The following is an 18,830-nucleotide window of genomic DNA, read 5'->3' as shown; positions in this document are numbered from 1 at the left end:
CCAGAAATATTTGGGGGAAGCCATGGCTGTTTAAAGTGGCCAGATACTGCTTGAAAAGTACAATGTGGATAAGGCCTCAGCCTCAGGCAGCTTCCCGTGTTCCCATGACAATGGCATCCGAACGGGTTGTCACCTTGGCTTCCACCTGCAGCAACTCATTGGCCCTGAACAATCTCATTAAAACGTGTCAAACATTAGGAAGGCAGAGAGAGAGAGAGAGAGAGAGAGAGAGAGAGAGAGAGAGTGCACTATATAGAGAGCAGAGCAGCGGATGAGGTGGCTGTGGCTTTCATTGCCTGTAGGCCTTTGTTCCTGTCCCAGCTGGGCTTGATTAAGCTCTCTTGGCATTCCGGCACGTTTAATAGCTCTTTGCTTCCAGCGCAGGGGCCTGGCAGAGAAGGAGCGTTTCGTCACAGAGGCAGCCTCAAGCGCTTAAGGCAGTTGGGGGGGGCAGGGCGGGGGGAGAACCTTCAATTTTCCAACTCAGGAGGGAGAGTCTAAAAGAAGAGCTTTCTGGGTTCTGAGCTGTCAAAAACTCTGTAAGGACCCCATCGAGCTTGCTCTGCAACAGAGGCTGGGATCTGCTCTCCTCATTGCCTCTGCTCCACCGATTCTCCGCTCTTTCTGTCTTGCACACCAGCCAAAAATAAAGGGGGGGGGGGAGTTGCAAACAACTGAAAAGTTGGAGAGGAGGCTTGCCAGATCTGATGGTGACGTGGGCTGCAAGCTCCCTGCTAGTTTGCTTGCTTGCTGGGGACACGATTGCTCTCCAACGCTCCTCTTCCCCCACTGCTTAGGAATATGGCCAGCTGTGTGTAGCACCTCCGACAGGTAAGAGAACTAATCCCTCCCAGTTTGATTCAGAACTCTCTCTCTCTCTTTCGAACATCTGTTTCCAGGGCCACGAGAACTTTTTGATTTGCTCCTGGGTGACTTTGCTTGCTGAAGCAAGGATGCTGTTTGAGGCAAAGCAGGGGGGAGGAGGGGGTGTTGGCTGGAAGGCAAATTTTCAGGTACGGTTTTCAGGCCACCTAAGCCGCAGAAGGTGATTAGCTAAGCTGCTGCAAGTTTGCCATACCACCGTGGATCTCATGCTTTATCACCATGGTTGACTCCTGGATGAAATCCTTCCAGAACCCGGCTAGAAAGCAGCTTTCAGAGTTATCTTAAATTTGCTTAGCTTTAGGGCTCTGTGTTGTTGGGTGTGGGTCTGTAAGCTTAGGGAGATGCGGAGGAGCAAAGACAGAGGCTTTGTAATGCATCATGTACCTTTCCATAAACACGTCCAGATGTGCTTTATGTGCAATAAATCCTGTTTTAAGGGGGGCAATGAGAGGAATCCTTGCATCTTAGGAGAAGCTTCTTTTCAAGCAAAAAGCATGACTGTATCCTTCTGGAAACAGGGCACCTTTAGCATGAGGTGAAGAAAAGGAGTAATTGTTGGAAGGGGATTTAGCACAAGCTTTCTGTACACACACCTGCAAGGAAATTGTAACGTGGGCTATGTGAGGCCCCCTTTTTATTATTTATCTAACTTGCAGAATTTACACAGGAGTGTGAATTCCCTCCCTCCCCCTTTCATTTGACACATCAATCAACCTGGGATCAAAGGAGGATCATAAATGCAGATCTCCAGATGGTGCGTTGCAAGTTTTTCCCTCCATTTAAAACTTAATCACTTTGGAGATTCCCACCCCCTGCTTCAAGGCAGATCAGCTAAAATGAACCAGGATTATTATTATTATTTTGCCAGTTTTTGGAGCTGTTCACTGTAGGATATGGCCTGGCATAGGGTAGAGGTGAATTTTGTTCGGGCCAGGTATTTCAGCGAATTCATAGAAAAATTGAATGGTGGATTGGAAGGGACCCAAAGGGTCATCTAGATGAATGCCCTGGAAATTGACCTAACCTACACCTTCCAAGGGACGCAGGTGGCGCTGTGGGTTAAAGCCTCAGCGCCTAGGACTTGCCGATCGAAAGGTCGGCGGTTCGAATCCCTGCGGCGGGGTGCGCTCCCGCTGCTCGGTCCCAGCGCCTGCCAACCTAGCAGTTCGAAAGCACCTCCGGGTGCAAGTAGATAAATAGGAACCGCTTACCAGCGGGAAGGTAAACGGCGTTTCCGTGTGCGGCTCTGGCTCGCCAGAGCAGCGATGTCACGCTGGCCACGTGACCCGGAAGTGTCTCCGGACAGCGCTGGCCCCTGGCCTCTTAAGTGAGATGGGCGCACAACCCCAGAGTCTGTCAAGACTGGCCCGTACGGGCAGGGGTACCTTTACCTTTACCTTTACACCTTCCAAACATAGTTTCAGAATTTCAGAATTCTCAGGATTTTTGTGAACTTGACTCAAAAAGCACCACATTGCATACAAATGTGCATATTTTAGAACAAATTACATATAGGAATACATAAATATGCATTTAAAAACTTGCTTAAATACCAGTTTCAGTAGAGCTTTTATATAGAAAAACAGATTAATGAGGAAACAGAACAGGATAGACTTATTAATGAACACCGGTTAAATTGGCACAAAGTATAAATAGAGGGATTTGCCCCTCCTTTTGCCCCCACCTCTGCAGAGATTAAGCTTGATGACTGCATAGGTAGAGTCAGGTCCCCCAAATTATTTAAAACAATATATACTATGAAGGGGCCAAGATACCTGCATAACTTCCTGTGTTTCATTTATGCAGCACATAAATATGCATCTGAATATGGCTCACCATGCTTGAAGTTATCCTAAATGTGTAGGGACAGTGCAGAGCTTACCATGGACTGCTGTTTGGGAATGCTTTGCAGTGTCCTATTTCCACCCCCTCCCTTTCAATTTTGGAGCTAACTGTGGCTAGTGTTCTGTCTGCACTGGTGTTTTAGTTAACCAATAATTAGCCCAAACCCAAGCATGTAAAGCTGGTTCTTTTAATCACAGTTGCAAAATGTGGCTTGGCATCAGCTACGGTTCATGGAAAGACTGGTGTGGATGTCCTTCTAACATCACAGTTAGCTTTAAAACTAAAAGGGGAACAGTGAGTCACTGCACAGGTAGCCAAGGTAGGAGGGATGGGGACGAGTGTGCCGGCTGGTGGGGCACCCCACTTCCCTACTCACAGGGGAGCCTGGGCAGCACTAAGTGGGAAAGTGCTGGCAGAGGAGGTGGAAGCCTCTGCCTTGGAGGGATTCCAAAAATCTTTCAACTGCTGGGGCAATTGATTTGGGCTATAACCCATGCATTTTAAAAGAGCTTTGCTGGCCTCTGCTTCAGAGCCCCATTCAAAGTGCTGGTAATTGCTTTCAAAGCCTTAAAGGGCTTAGAGCTCCGGGGGCCTGTCAGAATGCTTTCTCCCATGTTGATCTGCCTGTGCCCTCTTAGGCCACTCACTAGGTATTTTTGTCAAGTGCTGCCTTGGTCAGGTGTGAGGTGAAGCAGGTGGCAAACGAGGAAAGCGGCCTCTATGCCTGTAGTACCCTGACAAGGGATCATTGCCTGATCTCTAGGATGCTGACTTGGCCTCCGTGTGGTTTTCCTTTTGACATCAGGCAGAGCACACTTTTGGTTTCCCAGGCCTTTTAAATTGCTGCAGTATCTCTTCTGTGGATTGAACTCTTACATATTGTTTTTATCTACATGCAGGTTCTGAGTTTTTTTAAAAAATTATTCTTTCTTTTTAAAAAGTATTGCATAGTGCATATGGTAGGATACAATAACAACACAAACAGGACATAACAGTGCACATCAAGGATGTGCACATCAAACAATGCACATCACACCCAGAGGGTCGCATCCAGAGATAAAGAGCAGCTTGAGAATCTGTAGGAACAATTTAATCAAGAAGGTGTCTAGGTAATAGGTCCAGCCAAAAGGGGTTTGTTTGTTTTGTTTTGTTTTGTTTTTTAGTAGTTGGTGGTATTATAAGGTCTCCCTGCCTGGCTAAGTGACACAAATGGGGATTCCAACTGCCTGAAGATTAATTTATCACATTTACTTTCAGCCCTCAAAACACATTGCTGTTGGGTCAATTTTTTTCTGGCCACGTTATGGTCCACCATCCTTGAATAGTGAAGCATGTTGAGTTGTTTCCATTGATGGGCAATTTCCATTCTAGCTGTCGCTAAGAGACAAATGATAAGGCATATCAAGCCATTCATTGGGGGGGGGGGAATGATAGGAGAACCAGTCCTGGATCTAGAAACACAATCTGATTAACAGTAGTAATTACTTGGACTACTCTAGACCAAAATCCCTGCACCACTGAACACGTCTACCACTTGTAGGACATTGTTCCTATCCGATTGCACCATGGTTCATGGGACTTAGCTTCACAGTTTGAGTGTGGCCTCCCTCAGCCTTACTGACACTGGCTTCATCAGTAGTTTTAACCAAATAGCTTTACTCTCTTTTTTTTATTTACATTTGTGTTAGGGGACTCATAAAGTGAATTTTATGTAGGGCAGTAAATAAATGCTTTCAATAAATAAATATAAATAAAATATCTCAACAGTTCACTCCTGGGCAGGCCCTTCATAAATCTCCAATTTCCCGGTGTTATTCAGAATGGCTTGTTTCACTGGGTTAGGAATGTGTGTGCAATCCCTGGGCTATTTTGCTACAGGCGCTCCCAAGTCCTCATAAAACACAATTTGCAGAAGAAGGTTAAACCTCTGTGTCTCTGGGAAGGCACAGCAAGCTTCCAGGGAGTCCAGACATTCCCCCGGAAGTAAAGATGGAGTCCAAAGAGAGTTGTGTGACGGAATTTCACTTGGGCAAAATTTAAGCCATGGGACTGCACCCCAGGAGTGGGCCCACTGACAAGAGCCCCCTAGACCTGGTGTGGTGAGGAGGTAGGATCACTGGGGGAGGGGGGCACAGAGAGTCCTTTCCCTAGAGTCCCTCCAAAACCTGGACTCAACACTGTTCTCTTCAGACTAAACCTAGGAGAAATCTGAGGAGACTCAAACCATTTTACAAACGGTATCCCATAAATACCATAACTGAGACTGTGGTTTGGCAAAAGAAAAAACTGAGCAGAATCTGGAGATGGAAGGGAGATGTGAGGGATTTCAAAGGAAGCCTGAAGACTTTTGATAAGACTTACAAAAGCATTCAGGGGTAAGTGTGTGTAAATTCCTATCTGCAATAGTTGGTCCAGCCTGAGATGGGCAGGGAAGAGTTTGGTTATAGGAAATGAGGAGGATGAGGATGAGGATGAGGATGAGGATGAGGATGAGGATGAGGATGAAGAAGAAGAAGAAGACGACACATAGTGGAGCAGTTGTAAGTGGCTAGTTACTGGTTGGCCCCTGTGTGAATAGGATGTTGGATGCCTTTGGATGCTTTTGTCTCTTCTTGTGAACTTGGAATCTCCTCCTGTGCTCCTCCTACTGGGGAAAACATAGAGGAGGGTCCAAAATTGCCCCCCCCCCATCCGCAGACTGGAAACTTGGCTATGATTCCTGAAAGGCATCCTCCCTGGCTTGTTGTTGTTGTTGTTTAGTCATTTAGTCGTGTCCGACTCTTCTTGACCCCATGGACCAGAGCACGCCAGGCACTCCTGTCTTCCACTGCCTCCTGCAGTTTGGTCAGACTCATGTTTGTAGCTTCGAGAACACTGTCCAACCATCTCGTCCTCTGTCGTCCCCTTTTCCTTGTGCCCTCCATCTTTCCCAACATCAGGGTCTTTTCCAGGGAGTCTTCTCTTCGCATGAAGTGGCCAAAGTACTGGAGCCTCAGCTTCAGGATCTGTCGTTCCAGTGAGCACTCAGGGCTGATTTCCTTCCAACCAAAGTTAAGGTAAAGGTAAAGGTAAAGGTACCCCTGCCCGTACGGGCCAGTCTTGACAGACTAGGGTTGTGCGCTCATCTCACTCTAGAGGCCGGGAGCCAGCGCTGTCCGCAGACACTTCCAGGTCACGTGGCCAGCGTGACGAAGCTGCTCTGGCGAACCAGCACCAGAGCAGCACACGGATATGCCGTTTACCTTCCCGCTATAAAGCGGTACCTATTTATCTACTTGCACTTAAGGGTGCTTTCGAACTGCTAGGTGGGCAGGAGCTGGGACCGAACGACGGGAGCTCACCCCGCCGCGGGGATTCGAACCGCTGACCATGCGATTGGCAAGTCCTAGGCGCTGAGGTTTTACCCACAGCACCACCCGCATCCCTTGAGTGCGTCCAACCATAGTTAGGTATATGGAAATTCATCAGGTTTCAGTGGGGAAGTTAATCTTAGTAGCAGTGAGATGAGCCTGCCCAGAAGGGGACAGAGCAGGGCAGCAGCAGGGTCAGGATAGTTTTTGGTTGTTGATGCCATGGCTACAAACCTTGTGCTCCCCATGTTCACCCCACCCCAGCTCAGCAAGTAGGAACATTGTTGCAAACAAGGAACCCCTGCCTCTCCAACACCATTCCTCATGTGCCACGATTAGTTACTGGAATAATAACGGAGTTTACAGCAGGTTCTTTCCTGAGCTGGCAAAATCAGTCCTCCAAAGTTCAGTCGCAGCCCTGCTAACCATCCCGACACACCCCAAAAATATTTCTATCCTGTTTTCTGGACACTGGCACACATCACGCCCCTCTTGGAACAAACAACTCCCCTCTGCACACACCAGTTTCTTCTTGTGTGTGAAGTTTCACCCAAGGTACAGGCCAGGAGCAAAACTGGGCCTGGGGAAAGTCAGCCAAAAATGAGTCGGGGACACTTGGTCTTCCTTTACTCGGCTCTCCCCTGTCATAATGGACCTTCTTCCAGAAGACTCATCATTCCAGAGGCTGGGATTGTAAGCAGGGTTTCCACTGAGAGCAAATAAAAAAGAAGAAAAGAGGAGACACTAATTTGAACTACAAACAATTCTACAAAATATCCTGTCAGCTCATCCCTTAGCACCAGAAGGCTCCCATAATTGCTTCACATCAAGGAGTCCACAGAAGCTGTGCAATGCTAAACCACGATTCCCTGAAAGCAGCTTTCCAGATGTAGCAGCTAATCTGGGCTCTACTCATTACACGCACACACTCTCCGCCACACAACCACCACAGGCTTATCGCTGCAGCCAGTGGATATTGCTGAAAATGACATTTTGATGCAAATTTGGGCAAAACAATACTGAAATTTTGCAACCACCTTAAAGGGCTTTGAAAGGATGGGTGGCATGCCTTGAGGTTGTACAGAGCAATTGTGCACCCCTAATTTAGCACCAGGGACGCAGGTGGCGCTGTGGGTTAAAGCCTCAGCGCCTAGGACTTGCCGATCGAAAGGTCGGCGGTTCGAATCCCTGCGGCGGGGTGCGCTCCCGCTGCTCGGTCCCAGCGCCTGCCAACCTAGCAGTTCGAAAGCACCCCCGGGTGCAAGTAGATAAATAGGGACCGCTTACCAGCGGGAAGGTAAACGGCGTTTCCGTGTGCGGCTCTGGCTCTGGCCGGAGCAGCGATGTCACGCTGGCCACGTGACCCGGAAGTGTCTCCGGACAGCGCTGGCCCCTGGCCTCTTAAGTGAGATGGGCGCACAACCCCAGAGTCTGTCAAGACTGGCCCGTACGGGCAGGGGTACCTTTACCTTTAATTTAGCACCACTTAGGGTAAGAAGCAGCCAACCTGGTGCCCTCCAAATGGGAGTGCTGGGAGTTGGAATCTAAGAACATCTGGAGGGCATTATGTTGGCTACCCTGACTTAGAGCCTGACTATGTGGTACAGTCATCACTTGGAAAGTAGTGTTAAATAGCCAGGCTCTGAGTGTTGAATTCTGATGCTCTTCCTGAAGCAGACAGAAAAACCTGGAGAGAACCATAGTCTGCTTATCTTATCTCCCTTTTAGTAGCTAATATTCCCACTGGGTTGGGAAGGGGAGAAGCAGGGAGAAGCTGCTGAGATAGAAGGTGGGCCCTTTGTTGTTCCAATGAAATGGCAAAGACATGGTGACCCTTCTCTTTTCTCAAGGGGCCCTTGCTGACATCTGCTCCCTCTCTCTTCTAGGTGCAGCATTCCCAGCAGTGCCTGCCTGGGCTACCAAAGACCCACCATGTGGGGAACCCCTTTTTCCATCTTGTGCTTGTTTGGCATCGTCTTTGGCACCAGCAGAGGAGGGAAATTGCTTGCTCCTCAGGAAGGTAAGAGAACCATCATGGCCGACACAGACGGCCAGTTCCTTGATGGGATGTAGATGGATCACTAAGATTGTGTTGTGCGATACACGTCAGAGAAATCCACAGAAATGGATCCAGGCTCCTGGTGTGTGGAATGAATGTTGGGTTTCAGGTGTCTGCACCCTTTGCGGAGGCAGTTTGGCTTTGTACACGCTTTCCTTTTTCACATCTTACAGTAAGTGAAGTCAGGATTCTACTGGAAATAATGTGTAACTTTTAATGAACTAAAGCTGAGCCCTACCGTTAATTAAAGTGCCAGCAAAGCAAACTGAAAAACATCCAACTGAAAGAGTTGCAGCAGTTCTCAGCATTAATTAATTCAAGTTTCAGTGTTGAATATATGCAAATCCTTTTGGCACTAAAGAAAGGTTCCAAAACTATGACACCAATGAAAGATGGGATCCAAATCGTTTTGATGATTACTGTGGCTAATTCACGCAACACTGTGTGAGGTGGCAATGTCTTTTAGGGCTGCCTTTCCCCCTTAATTTTCTTAACATACTGTTATATGTAGGGGGTGGTGTCAGTCTGGATGATGCCCATGAGTCCCTTCCAACCTATGATCATGTGACTGTGAGGTTACAATCTACAAGAGGAAACCTGGTTAACTTTTGTTAAGGTTATGGTCTCAGCTGGCCTGTTAAGTGCTGCCATTTACTAGTCCAAAGAGGTTGCCATAGAGACAAATGAGAGTAACACCCCCTCACCTCACCTAGTTGGAAGAGACATCACCTTGTAAGGTAGCAGCAGTACAATGGCCAGAGATTTGTATGTGAGTTTTGGCTGATGCTGGAAGTGTCAAGACTGTCAAGACTGAGGCTTGTCTTCCTTGGTGCTGGTCCCAAGAGCTTGGGGCTTCCCTGTAACCCTAATGGGGAAGCAAGATCTGTTGGGGTGTTGCTGCTGAGATCCCCTCCAGCCTATGGTCAGGTTGTATATACGTGTAAATGAAACCATATATCCTAAAGACACTACAGTCTCCATTGACTTTTCATTCCAAGGAAATGGAACCCTGGGGCAAGCACAGGAACCCCTGAAATCTCTTGCTGCCTGGAGATTGAGGTGTGAGCAACAATACAATGGTTTGGTGTCAAGGATGAAGGTGGCCTTGGGGCAACAACTTGGTTATCCACCCCATTATCGCATATGGAATCAAGCCCCTGCTTCAAAGAGCTTACACTTTAAAATTCAGCACCAGGGAATCAACAGAAGAAAGAGAGGAAAGTGAGGCAGAGGAAGAATATGCAAAACATCAGGCTGCTCCCCCTGATAATGTTATAGATTGATAGGTGCTAGAATTCAATTAAGGTTTGGGGGTGTCAAAGCTAATTTCCTTAGAGATGATAGCCAGATTCATGTGTATTTAAGGTAGAATAATTGAATCATAGAGTTGGAAGGAATCTCAAGGGTCATATAGTCCAATTTCTGGGTGTGTATTTAAGCTGTGTGATATTCTGTTAATCCTTTAATTAGCATGTGTGAAGGCTCATTAAGTCAGACCCAGTGTGCTGGATTGTGTGTCCAACATTCTTAATCCTGTGAAATCAACATGGGTTCAAAGGCAATGGAGTCAGCCTTTGAGGTGAGAGTCTGGGGGTGTAAGCACTGCAAAAGCATCATAGAACTAGGTGTGGGAATACAGATGAGTGGGGCCTCTCTCTGTGTTACAGATTACTAGGGCTTAGGTTAGCAAGGTTAGAGCAGGTGGGATGTGACTGTTCTCAGGAAAAGGCAAGCTGCAGGGCAAGGATGCTACTGCCTCTGTAAGAGGCTGGCCCCACATGGGATGGGATGCCTTAATTAGGCACAGGTTGTATATATATTCAAATAAACCATATATCATAAAGACACCACAGACTCTGTTGTGCCCCATTGTCCAAAAGGGGACACAGATCCTGGTAAGCACACCTGGTACCCCTGGAATCTTGCACCACTCAGAGACTGGGGTGGTGTGTGACAATATGTAAAATAATAAACAAAGGGAAAATGCTCCTGAGCATGTGGAAAGGGCCTCTTTGTCACCACTGGCTAACTTCAGCTTCACAGTTGCTACTGCACTTGTGCACACTGCTGACCATCCTGTAAAACTGGTGCATGTGTCAGCCTCCAGCAAGAGGAATTGCAGGGCCTTGTGTGTGTTTTCTACTGCTCGCAAGCCTGGTGCTGCCTGCCACAAACATCTGAGAGGCAATCTTGTCCCCAGGTGTGAAGGTCCTTGCAGTGACCTCTGGATCAATCCCAGCCCGAAAACACTGTGATTTCTGCACCACCTCTGCAATCGTGCGGGACTCTGGAGGGCAAAATTCAGCTGTGAAAGGCAAGATAAACCTCGGCTCGTTGCTGAATTAATCTGCTGGCATCTCCGACTGACGGATAGAAGTGCTCCAAGGTGCATGTTCAGCAACAATTTGCTGTGACTGATAGCTGCCTTCATTGCTCCTGGCATTTTGCTGCAGGCGGCCTCTTGAGACTTTCGTGGGCTGTCCATGCAGCAATATGAGACGGACTCCAGCACCCCGCCTGGGTTATCATAACTGGATGTGCATATCTGTCCGTTCAGTTCAGACCCCCAATTCGGTCTCCATTCCTGGGGAGCTGCTATATCTAGCCAGGGAAAGGCCAGCTTTAGCAATGTGGAGCGATGGGTGATGGTGGGGGAGGAAGGCACTCTGCTTCTGCTTGGGGGCCAAAAGTGTATGTTTGCCACAAAGTTGGCTTCTTTGCAGTGGGAAAATGTAGAAACCCCAAATATAGGTAAATATTAAAGAAGGGAATGATAGCTTGATGGAGAAGGGACTCCAACTCGCTAGTGTCAGAGGATAATACTTTGCATGCAGAAGGTAAAAGATAAAGGTAAAGGGACCCCTGACCATTAGGTCCAGTTGTGGACGACTCTGGGGTTGTGCGCTCATCTCGCTTTATAGGCCAAGTGAGCCGGCGTTTGTCCGCAGACAGCTTGCGAGTCATGTGGCCAGCATGACTAAGCCGCTTCTGGCGAACCAGAGCAGCAAACAGAAACACCGTTTACCTTCCCGCTGGAGCGGTACCTATTTATCCACTTGCAGTTTGACGTGCTTTCGAACTGCTAGGTTGGCAGGAGCAGGGACTGAACAACAGGAGCTCACCCCATCGCAGGGATTCGAACTGCCGACCTTCTGATCAGCAAGCCCTAGGCTCTGTGGTTTAAGCCACAGCGCCACGCAGTACTGTGTCCAAATGCTAGGATCTCTGGGGTTGTTGGTTTTTTAAAAAAAGAAATAAAATGATTTGGTAGCAGGTGATGTAAAAGACAAATAATTGTAGGCAGTAATGGGCAAAAAGCACAAACAATCTAGCCAGGTATTGGGAGCTTCCTATGTTTCAAAAGTGTAGATTCTTTCTCTCTCTGACATACAAGGGAAACGGTGGCAAGATTTCTACCCCACTCTGGACCCCTCCAGACCGGAGATGCCTTTTGTGAGTTTATTCTGCAGCAGGTCATTGATGGAACAAGTGTGCATTAAGTGCTCTGGAGGCTGCTCCACTATAATAGATCCAGTAAGAAATGCCCTGTATGGGAACATCTTATGCTCAACAAATGTGTTGAGGGGTGTGTGCAAACTCTCATGTGGGGGTACTGAACTGAGTCTTTGACCTGGGTGAAAGAAAGCCTAGATTCACCCCTGGGTGGTGGAATGTCCTTCATGGGATGTTTTTAAACTCTACTATTCTATTATACTATGACCTGAGTGCAACATCAGCACTCTCTTGCATTTTCCAGCAACTGGTCTTCGGGGATACAGTATTTTGTCTCCAAAACCAGGAGCCTCCTACATGCACAGCACTTGCTTTGCCACTGAGCTATATAGACTTTCCCCGGAGTTGGAAGAGGGAGTGGCTCAGAGGAATGTAAGAAAGAAAAGGAAAGCAGGGAGAGATAAAGGGAGAATTGGCAGGAGGGAGAGGTACAAATGAGCAGGAGCTGGAGGGCAACTTTTACATATAGATTGTTTAAAAAGAACAGAATCTTTGGTTGCAGGCCAGCTAAATCTCAACTGGGGGGGGGGGGGTGTCTGTTGTGCAAACACTGATGGGCGTGGAATTAACACACGATGCATTGCCGAAAAACTATTGTTGGATTAAAGGATGGTTCAATTACTCCCTGACAGTCTTATGCACAAAAACTGCCTGCAAGATATCTTGAGCTGAAGGACTGCTGAGAGGATTTGACAGATCAAACATGAGTCACCTTTTCCTTCACAGCTCCCTGCTCCCTCCCTCACAGTGGCGTAGCGTGGGGGGTGAAGGGGGGCTGGCCACACTGGGTGCAACATCTGGGGGTTATGGTTAGGGGGCGCAAATCCACGGGTTAGGGGGCACAAATCCATGGGTTAGGGGGCGCAAATTACTTGCCTTGCCCCGGGTGCTGACAACCCATGCTACGCTGCTGCTCCCTCATAATTTTAAAATGTGTCTGGTACTCAGTGAGCAGATACCCCTACCTCCTTCCAGTCCACTGGTCTTATTTACAGTGCTGGTAATACACACGGCACTTTGTACCATAAGTAAAACTGACAATCCTCAGTCCCCAAGGAGCATATAGTCTAAAATTCCCACTAAAATTCCAACACTCAGTGCATAACCCTCCAAGAGTCCATATTTTCCAGGGACAGTCCCAGAATTACAAAAGCCATTGTGGCTTCTGATTTGATCCCAGAATGTCCCAATTTCCCCCGCCAGCACTGAACTCAGGGAGAAGGTCATAAGCCAGCACTTGTCCTCAGTGGCAGTAGCAGCCATGGCTGCAAGGAGGCATCCCATTGCCTCTGCCTGCCAGACTCCTCCCTTGGGCAGGTTGTAGCAGCACTGGACAGTGGGAGAGGAGGTGGAGAGGCTTCAGTTGTTGGAGAGGCCCAGCCCTGCAAGGCCACTCTGGGCAGGATGAAAGGGGGAACGGAGCAGAGCGCAAGAAGTCTTGATTTTTATTTTTATTTTTAAAAAAGGTTTTATGCATCTGTGTCTAATCTTGCCCATTTCTAAAATTTATTTACAGTCATACCTCATGTTGCATCTGCTTCAGGTTACGTATTTTCAAGTTGCATCCCTCAGCAACCTGGAAGCACCGGAACTGTTACTTCCACATTTCGCTGCTCGCACATGCGCAGAAGTGCTAAATCATGCTTCGTGCATGCGCAGAAGCGCTAAATTGTGCCGGCGCAGTGCTTCTGGATGCAAATGCTTCGAGCTGCGGACGTGCCTCCAGGATGGATTACGTCTGCAACTCGAGGTTCCACTGTATTGGTGGGTGGGTGTTTTTTTTTGTAAATCTACCAAAGAATAAAATACAATGAAATGAAATGAAATCAGGATTAAAGGGTTTTCTCAGGATGGTGGGCATGTCTGCTGGTGTAGCAGTGGTGGCAACTGCCCTTCTTCCAATAGGAAATGCTGTGCAGCATGGGGGAGAGAAATGGGGGTCAGTGGGGGAAGGGAATGAAAAATGTCCTTATTTCCATCTGATGAATGTTGGAGGGAATGTAAGTGGAGGGCAGGGAGAACTGGTGCCCAAACATACTGGCAGAGTGGTAAGCAGGGAGACAAGCAGTAGATGGAGCCAAAGCCAATGGCAGGCAGAACCAATTCATTGGCATGTATGCAGCTCCTGCAGGGTCAAACGAGAAGAGGAGAGCAGCGATAGCGTAGGAATAACCCCGCAAGGCCCTTTGAGACTCCAAACACAGAGCCTGCTGCAATCGGAGGCAATCTGTTCTGGTTCCTTGGGCACAGAGTGCTTCATTTATGCATCTGTCTTTTTTCAGTGGCAGATGCACTTATTCCAAGCACATCTGTGGCTCCCGCTAGCTTTGTTTCAAGTCTTGGGGCGGGGCGGGGGGGGGGGTGAGTTGCTTTCCTCTGCTGGATAAAGGAGGGGGTGGGGAATGTAACGTCTTCCATGGTGGCTCCAGACAACAGAGTTTTTTGTTTTCATTTATTGCAGAATGTTTTAATCTAGTTGGCAGTCCCTCTCTCCTCTCTCCCAGCCCGACCCCTTTCCCCAATTGAAGCTATGAATTTGAGCTGGATCGCTGGCCTTTCCTGCACAATATTGTCTATTCCTGCCTGGCAGTGGCTATTATCATAATATGAAAAGAGCCCTGCTGGAGCGGACCAAAGGCCTATCTCATTCAGCATCTTGCTTTCCCAATGGCCAACCAGATGCTTGAGGGATTTTTGCAAGCCAGGCCTGAGGAGAGCAGCATGTTCCTCCTCGTTGTCCCCAGCAACAGGCATTCAGAAGCATTACTGCCTCTGGTGACGGAGGCCGGGCCTAGCCATCATAGTTAATGGCCATTGATAGCCTAAACCTCCATGAATTTGTCTTGTAGAGCCATCCAAGTTGGTGGCCGCTGGCCATCACTACATAGTGTGGCAGAATATTCCATAGTTTAACTCTGTGCTATGTGAAGAAGTCTTTCCTTTTATCTCTCCTGAATCTCCCAGCATTCAGCTTCATTGTGTGGCCTCTGGTTCTAGTACAGTGGTACCTCAGCTTACATATGCTTCAGGTTACATACGCTTCAGGTTGCAGACTCCACTAACCCAGAAATAGTGCTTCAGGTTAAGAACTTTGCTTCAGGATGAGAACAGAAATCGCGCTCCGGCGGCACGGCGGCAGCAGGAGGCCCCATTAGCTAAAGTGGTGCTTCAGGTTAAGAACAGTTTCAGGTTAAGAACGGACCTCCAGAATGAATTAAGTACTTAACCTGAGGTACCACTGTACAGTGATACCTCTGGTTGCGAACGGGATCCGTTCTGGAGCCCCGTTCACATCATGAGCAGAACGCAACCCGCGTCTGTGCATGTGCGGGTTGTGATTCGCCGCTTCTGCGCATACACTTGATGTCATTCTGAGCGTCTGTGCATGCACGAGTGGCAAAACCTGGAAGTAACCTGTTCCATTACTTCCGGGTCACCGCAAGATGCAACCTGAAAAGACATAACCTGAACTGAATGTAGCAAGAGGTATGACAGTATTATGAAAGAGAGAGAGAGGGGGGGGGAGTGGGAGGGATTTTCCCTATCCTTTCTTCACCCCATGTGTATGCACCTTTTAGTCTCCTTTTAGTCAGTCTTTTTTCTTAAAAAAAGACCCAAATGTTGTAGCCTTTCCTTAGAGGGAAGTTGTCCTTGTTTTGATTATAAACATACAAAAAGCTTGCTGGATCAGGCTAGTGGCCCATCTTGCCCAGTAGCCAACCAGATGCCAGTGGGAAACCCACAAGCAGGATTTGAGCCCCTCCTGTGGCTTCCAGTAACTCTTATTGAGAAAGATTGCTGCCTCCAGCTGTGGAGGCAGAGCAGAGCCATCAGGGCTATCAATAGTCATTGATAGCCCTGTCCTCCTCCATGAATTTGCCCAGTCCTCTTTTAAAGCCATTCCAGTGGCCACCACTGCCTCCTGTGGGGGCAAGTTCCATAATTTAACTATGTGATGCCTATTTTATTTTATTGGTCTTTTTCCAATCTCCTTTTTGAGGTGAGGTGATCTCAACTGTACACAGAATCCCAAGTGTGGCCTTGATGTAAATTTGCACCTTGGCATTTATTTCCAGCATTCCAGGCTGAGAAAGGTCTTTCCCCAGCGCTGCTATGTGAGATCCTTGTAACTGGAGTTGCTGGCAGCTGAACCTGGGCTCCATTTCTGCTCTGCTGAGGCCCTTATTTATTCTGTCTCTTCCATTGCCTCTCTTGCACTGAAGGCTGCACCCCTTTTAAAGATTTGCTTCACTCTGCCAAGTGCCTGAGGTGACATTTCCGGGCTTAGGTTCAGCGGTGGCTATAGAAACCATTTCCAACCAAATGGGGCCTTATAAATGGATGTTCTGTGTCACAAATAGGACAAAGCCTGGAGATACATCTCCAGTTGCTTATTGGTTCTATTTTTGGAGCTGAAGATACTTTGCTGCCAGGCCCAGGCCCAGACATTTTGCTTCCTGGGGTGGAGCATCAAATTGTGCCCCCACCCCCACCAAGGTAGTCTACTCCCGAGTCAGATAATGCCAGTCATGTGTGCCTCTCCCCTCCCCACCCCGGCTGTCAAAGCGCAATAATAGCAACACACTAAGTTACCAACCATTGGCTACCCTTTCATGTCACGTCCAACCAGTTGCCTAATGACAGGGCTGGCTCTTTTCCTGTACAGTATTTCAGGCCCAAAAAGAATACAATAGAGCAGGATACGGTTCATGAGCAAGCAGAATGACCTAAGAGAACCCCATGGATAGAACTGTTGCCCTGTATCATAGCTTCCTACTTGGATGGGCTCATTTCTGCTCTATCTATTTGTCCAATGCTCACATACTCTGGTAGTGAGCATAATATATTGAGGCAATTAAGTTCTTCAGGTTAACGCTGTGCTGCCTCAAAAATACTGCCTGTCTCTGGCAGGGGCAGAATTTGGGTCCCCCACTGGCTAGCAATGCAGCCTCTCCCTTACCTGCTTGCCCTGATGATATCCAGAGTTCATCCGCGTTCCCTCCAACTTTCACATGCTCTCCTTTCATTCGTCTGTGATGCATTAAACAGAAACATTCCGTCTTCCTGACTTATGAGCTTGTTTTTCCCAGGAATTGGCTAAGCACGCGGTAAATAGCAGACTCCTCTCGTACGCTCACTGCCCCGCTTGTTCTTGATCGTTTTCCTCTTCTCCTGTTTTGAGTTATCATGGCAGCTGCCACCATTGGCAAAAAAAGAAGGGCTCAGTGCCTATAGATTATGTGGGGGTGTAACTCTGGAGAGCAGGAAAGAAAATGCCCCTTGAAATTTAAAGAGGGAGTTAAGATCTCCCTTGCAAAAGGCAAGCTTTGGGGAAATTGTGGGTAGGTGGGTGTTCTTGATTTCATTCTGCCTTACTATGGTTTTATGATGGCATTTATATTGTTTATTTATTTTAAGAAAATGTACCCTGAATGGAGAATCTGGTTGAAGCTATCAATTGCCTGAATCAAATAAGTCAACATAATGCCATGATGTGAAGCCACAATTTGTTCTTGGCTTATAAAGTGTGGCTTGTTCTAACTATGGTTTAGCATTATGTACAAACTCAACAGCCTGGCTTAACCATGGTTTGTTTGTCCCTGACCCACCCCACCTGCTCACTAAGCCACAGAGGCAATAGCAAGTGGGCGAAAAGCAAGCTTTGGATATTCCAGCTGTGGCTCATTTTGTCTTCTGTCAGATGACTCATGTTTTGTTGAACAAACTATGGCTAAAACAAACTATGTGTTTATGTTTTACATGCAAGCATAACCAGTAGCTAGGAACAAGCAAGGCAATTGGGAAAGGCACCTTCAGTTTTCTAGCTCTGCTACAGATTACCCATTGTGATCTTGGTCAAGTTACTTAAGATGCCATAGAAAAATGTACTATTATTATCCTGTGTGTTCTGCCTGTCTGTGCTCACCTGTTCCTCACTCACTTTGCTCATTGGTGCTCTTCCTTGGGGCCAGAAGGACAGCTATTAGAGTCAGGGAAGTTTGGTGGTCAACACTGGGCCTTGTTGAACACCTGACAATACCACTTTTGGCATCAGAGGGTCCCTGTAAATATCACAGAGCATGTTATCTACACTGCATAACAGTTGTTTGGCTCCTCCATGGACAGTGAAAAATTCAAAGCAGTCATTTTGGAGAAATGCATCATGGAGAACTATCTACCTGCAATGGCCAGAAGATTTTGCCTGTTGCTGTTTCAAGTTAGTATGCAAACTTGACCCTTCCACCCCTCGCCAGCTGTGGCCAGATGTAGCTCCCCTTCCCGGCTCTTCTTTCAAGCCTCGTTCATATTATTGAAACTCTGTTGACTTCCTTGGAAATTCCTCAGACGTTGCGTCAGAACATGAATAACTTCTTTGAATCTCACTTCTGACAAAATCTGGAGACAACTTGTAGATGTGGGGAATCCCACCACCAAACACTCCATCTTGAGACAGTTTAAAAGTTTTTATTCACTCTTTCTGTCACATTGCTTTGTATTGATTTGAACCATTTCTCCCTTGCCTTTTGCCTGGAGGTGTTTGGGTGGCAGCTAACAGCTTCCCTCTCAAAGTCACTGTGGATTTTTGCTGAAGGCCAAATGGTTGTGATGATGGCTCTTTATCTAGAACGTTCTGCGCTCTCCTTTTGCTGCACAGAAAGTGCCCCAAATGATCTCCCAAGGGCATCCTATGGCCCACGCTAGCACATTGACTTCCCCTTCCCGTTGTTGTTGTTTAAATAGTCCTAGCAGGAAGATGTTAAGCAGATGTTGTAGCCTGGACCTCAGAAGTGCCCTCAGGAGCAGTTTTTCAGGAGCTGTGATGTCTCTTTATAGACACACGCTGCAGTGAACCGTGGCCACAGCTGCACACTGGCTGTGATGATGCAGCTCAAGCCAACACTCCAGGGAATGCCGCAGTTCCGAGATCATTCATCAGGGAGGAGTCAGTTTCTGACTCTGCAGCTCTCTGGTATGACACCAAAGAACATTAAAGAGAGCTCATCCTAATTTCAGCATCCTAACCCTAATTCCAAGAAAAGTCAACCAGATGCGTTGAAAGAAGGGTGAATCTGTCAAATTTCAGTTTCTCTCTATTTCTACTTTTTCCAGTCCTGAAGTCAGTTTGCCACATTTCTGCACCACTAGGATTCATCAGCTTTTTAGTGTGCATTGTTCCT

The 18,830-nt window shown here is 47.5% G+C and overlaps 1 protein-coding gene across 5 annotated transcripts in view; it reads left to right on the top strand.

Annotated features, from left to right (window-relative positions):
- Positions 1 to 477: 477 nt before the first annotated feature.
- Positions 478 to 18,830, top strand: part of COL16A1 (collagen type XVI alpha 1 chain) — a 133,125-nt gene continuing 114,772 nt past the window's right edge. For 4 of the 5 annotated variants that reach the window (XM_079988016.1, XM_079988015.1, XM_079988013.1 and 1 more), the window contains exons 1-2: positions 478 to 831; positions 7,967 to 8,100. In XM_079988016.1, the coding sequence (XP_079844142.1) occupies positions 8,013 to 8,100 (88 nt within the window). In that variant the 5' untranslated portion in view covers positions 478 to 831; positions 7,967 to 8,012. The remainder of the gene's footprint in view (positions 832 to 7,966; positions 8,101 to 18,830) is intronic. The other variant, XM_079988014.1, reaches the window with a different exon arrangement.

The sequence above is a fragment of the Podarcis cretensis genome (assembly GCF_951804945.1).
Source record: "Podarcis cretensis genome assembly, chromosome: 8".
Lineage (NCBI taxonomy): Eukaryota > Metazoa > Chordata > Lepidosauria > Squamata > Lacertidae > Podarcis > Podarcis cretensis.
Note: the sequence above shows the minus strand (reverse complement) of the source record. Positions and strands in the feature narration are given on the sequence as shown.